At 39.2% G+C, this 4,469-nt stretch overlaps 1 protein-coding gene across 1 annotated transcript; it reads left to right on the top strand.

Moving 5' to 3' along the window:
- Positions 1-2,554: 2,554 nt before the first annotated feature.
- Positions 2,555-3,343, top strand: LOC309552981 (olfactory receptor 10A7-like; the record flags this gene model as incomplete). The annotated part of the gene is made up of 1 exon (XM_082253887.1): positions 2,555-3,343. One exon carries the CDS (start codon positions 2,555-2,557, stop codon positions 3,341-3,343), a length of 789 nt encoding a protein of 262 aa, XP_082110013.1.
- Positions 3,344-4,469: the final 1,126 nt, after the last annotated feature.

Raw genomic sequence — 4,469 nt, 5'->3', positions numbered from 1 at the left:
ATCAGGGATTTTTTTTTTTTTTTTTTTAACTCAATTGGATTGTGACACTTACAAAAGGATCTTGACAAAACTGAATCTTGGATAATCCTATTGCAGGTGAAATTTTGATGTTTTCCATTTTCTTTTCCCTGGACCAAAGCCTACTTATGTTTTGTGCGATTGCATATAATAGGTGCATGTCTTGTTTTAAATTAAAATAATAATATGTTTCCATTGCCTTGTTAGGTACCTATCAGAATGCTAGACCATATGGTAGAGAGGAGCACATTAACAAATAATATTGGGCCTGGTTGTTATTTCTTTCCAATTTTGTTTGTCATTTTGTCATAAAGAGATATACAAATAAAGTATACAAGTAGATGCCTATAAATCTTGCAGCTAAAAAATAAACAAGATATTGATCACATCAAGAGTAATACAAATAGCAATGTGTTATTATTCATATGTAATCAGTATGAGGCAGAGAAAAATGGGAACTGTAATGCTAAAATAGTTAATTGACTGAGACAATTGAAGTGGAATTAATTTGTTGTAAAAAAAATTGGGTTTAAGAAAAAAGAGAGAGGAAAAGGGGAGAAATGAAAAGAAGAGGAAGAGGAAAAAGGAAAAGGATTGGGGGGGGGGGTGGGAAGAGGGGAGACTTTGATGTGGGTGGGGGGGGTTCCAACATATAGACAAGCTTCTCACAGACTCGCCGAGGACATTTTTGGGTGTCAGGATGTGAACCATGGGCTCCTGATTTTAAAGAACTTATCATGGCTGTTGATGAGAATGTTGGTTAGTTAGACAAACTGACCCCTTACGAAAAACTCTGGAGGCCTTGGATTGACAACTGGCTACCTCAAGGCTTTGACAACTCCTTTGTACTTTCTTAAACTATGATCCTCACTATTATGCCCTACATGCCTGCCAGAGCCTATTGTGGTGGAGCGGGACTCTCTGCGGGCACCCACTATGCCCTCCTCTGCACTCTCCCTTCCCCTCACCCTAGTTCCCTCCTTACCCCCCTCCCCCCCCTTTTTTTTCCTATCACCCTCTACAGCCCTGTACCTACTCCGTGTACCCAGTGTGACTGGGCCCCTTACCCAGGTTATACTTGAGTCCACAACTATACCCCACAATCTTGCCCACTCCTAATTCCTGTGGTTATCCTATGTTATTGACATAACTGTTGCACCACACTTTAACCAGTTTTATTGTTACCTGCTTATTGGTTATAATGTGTTTCTTATGATATGTTTTCTGAGAACTGTTCATACTCTCTGTATATCACATGACGATATTATATTGTACTACTTTTTACTATTCTCAAATAAAATTGTTTAAAAAGAGAATGCTGGTTAGTTGTTCATTAATAAAGAAGGCGAGATTCAACTTCAGAGAAATGAGTAAATTGCTTCTTCCAAGCTTTGGTGATTTTGAGTTTAGAAGCCAGAAATTCAAATTGGACCAAATTCAAAATTTGTATTCCAAGTCATGTGCGTAATAGTGAAAAGACCCTGGACCTACTTAACCCCATCCGCCCTACTAACAGCTGCAGGTTGAAAATCACAATTCTAGTGTCTGTCGTGTAGTTATTTTCCCTTGTCCCTATATGCTCATCCCTATACCTTAGTACTTCCTCAGTACATCTGATTTCCTCCTCTTTCTCCTCCGGCCTTTCTTTTCTACCTGTGTTTCCTTCCTTTTCTTCCTTCCTACCTGGTACCCCCTACTGATGACCTACTTTAATAAGCCATCCATACTGGCCCTTGATCATCTTGCCCCCCCCTATCCAAGTTTCACTCCCTGCCATGGGAGGGGCCCCCTCTTTGACCCTTTCTTAACTGAATACCATACGGAAGGCCTATCCTTGTCCTGGAGGTCTTTTCTACGGTCCGGACACAGAATGATCCCCACGGGGGTGTCTGGGCCCTGGGAGGGATCCTTCTGAGCGCTGCATACCCCCATTAGCCCCCTACTTGGTCACACTGGGTCTTTCATATTTTTCTTGTTACCTCTTATGGTTATGCTGCATCAACTACTGTACTATGCATGTTTTGTACTTAGTGACCTTTGTATTTCATTTGTCGTTATGTATCTTGTGTTTGCCAAAACTTAATAAAATATTTTGAAAGAAAAGACCCTGGACAAGAAACAGCCCAGCACTGGGCGGGTCCTCCAAATATGAAGGAGGGCCTGTTTTTTTTTTAATTTTTCCATTAATTTTGTGTAAAATGAATGTTACCAATTTTGGCAATAACACAGAATTATGTAGATTATGGATAAATGGCAGATTATATTTTTTTGTTTTTGTTTTGCCCTCCATCAGAATTGTGAGTAGTTGAACATGGGGGATGTTTTTTCTTCTAAATCTAATTTATGTATTTTCATATTCTCTTACAAGATGGGCTATCACAATAACATAACCTATATTGTACTAAAAGGCTTTTCAAATCTAGAATGCATAAAAATTCAAATTTTCATGATGCTGTTTTTAATATATTGTGTTACTATTTCTGGAAATCTTTTTATCGTGGTTTTATTTCACCTGAGTAAAACACTTCAGTCTCCCATGTACCTCTTCATCACCCAGCTATCATTGCTTGATATAATTCTGTCTACAAATATTCTTCCCAACCTCCTTTATATCATCTTACATGATGGATGTACCATGTCTTTTTCTGAATGCATTACCCAGTTCTCATTCTTTGCCTTCCCTGAGTTCTGTGAGTGTTTTCTACTGACTGTGATGTCCTATGACCGGCATTTGGCCATTTGCAAGCCTCTGCATTACAACTCTATAATAAACCGATCAATTTGCATTAAATCAGTGATTATCATTTGGTTACTGGGCTTTAAAATGACGTTAGTTGATTCAATATCCTTGTGCAGTTTATACTACTGTGGACCAAACATCATTCATCACTTTTTCTGTGACTTCGAACCCATACTTGAGCTTTCCTGCTCTGATACTTTATGGATTCGTATTCAGACTTATGTAATAATTTTTTTGAGCGTCATTGTACCTTTTATAATAATTGTGATATCATATATCTATATTGTTATAACCATCCTTACAATTAAATCAATCACAGGAAGACAAAAAGCCTTCACAACCTGCAGCTCTCACTTGACCGTAGTGTGCATTTTTTTTGGAACTCTAACTGCTGTGTATTTGTTTCCAACCCAAGGACAATCGGATATTCTGAGCAAGGTCCTCTCTCTTTTTTATACTGTAATCACTCCATTGCTTAATCCAATCATTTATACATTCAGGAACAAGGATTTTAAGAAAGCTTTTGAGAAAGTCATACTTTATTCAAATTTCTTTAAAAAAAATGCAAAGGTAAAAGATGAGTAAATATAAAAATAAACCCATCTCACCAGTCAGACTTCTTTATGACCTCCATACACTATATATACTGTTGTACAATAGCATAAATATTGCTTTGAGCAGGATGGCCCCCTCCAACTATAAGGCCTTGCATGCTTGGACTTCTCATTGCAAGCTGATGCAATCCACACTAGGGATGATTGAACAGTTCGGGTCGACCATCGGTTCGACCAGAACATTGGGTGTTCGAAATTCGGCCGAATTCCGAACTTTTTGCTGAAAACATTCGGAATTCGCCAACCAGAACCGACCAAAATGCAATGGGACAGGAAATGGGCTTTAAAATCCAGTGATTGGACCAGAACCATCAGTAAAAGCCAATTGAGGGGGCAGGAGAATGCTAGGAATGTGATTGGAGTGACTAGGGGGTCCAGAGGCCAATCATTAGTGAATACGCCCCCCCGGTATATAAGATAGCCCCGCCAAATTCCTAGCATTGTAATACAGGGGCTGAGGAAGAGAGTGGAAGCAGTTCTGTTACTTCTGCTTCAAAGTGTCATTTAGCAATTATTAGTGTGAGGAAAGGGATATCTAGTGTAGTTAGGGTGCTATTTTCCACTTTAGTTAGATTCAAAAATCTAGTTATTTCCTAGTTCTTCTAGGAAAGTGTTAAGTGCCAGGGTGACCGTAGTGTAGTGTAGGGTGAACTGACTCTGACTGCTATGGCAGGGTGACCAAACCCTTCCATTTCAGGGTGACCGCTATAGAGAAAAGATCGTTTCTCTTAGGTCACTTATAGAACAGGGATATGACTTCTCGCCTGTCACCCTGCTTTTTGCTGCAGGCGTTTATAGGGCTTTTTTGAGGACATGTTTGGAGTCAGGCATGACATCTGAACTTCTGCATAGGGGTATATATACACACACATGTATGTATATATACACCTACACATATATATAACACCTATATATGTGTAAGTGTATGAATACATATAGGTGTGTGTGTATATATACCCCTATACAGAAGTTCAGATGTTTTGCCTGCCTCCAAAGACCCCAAAAAAATGCCCAAAAAAACGCCTGCACCAAAAAAAAACGCCCAGGTGTGTTATTGCAGGCGTTTTTTTGTGGCATTTTTTTGGTGTCTTTGGAGG

The sequence above is a fragment of the Pelophylax lessonae genome, assembly GCF_965119305.1.
Source record: "Pelophylax lessonae genome assembly, chromosome: 4".
NCBI classification, from domain to species: Eukaryota; Metazoa; Chordata; class Amphibia; order Anura; family Ranidae; genus Pelophylax; species Pelophylax lessonae.
The sequence above is the reverse complement of the archived record's forward strand: the minus strand, read 5'-3'. Positions and strand labels throughout refer to the sequence as shown.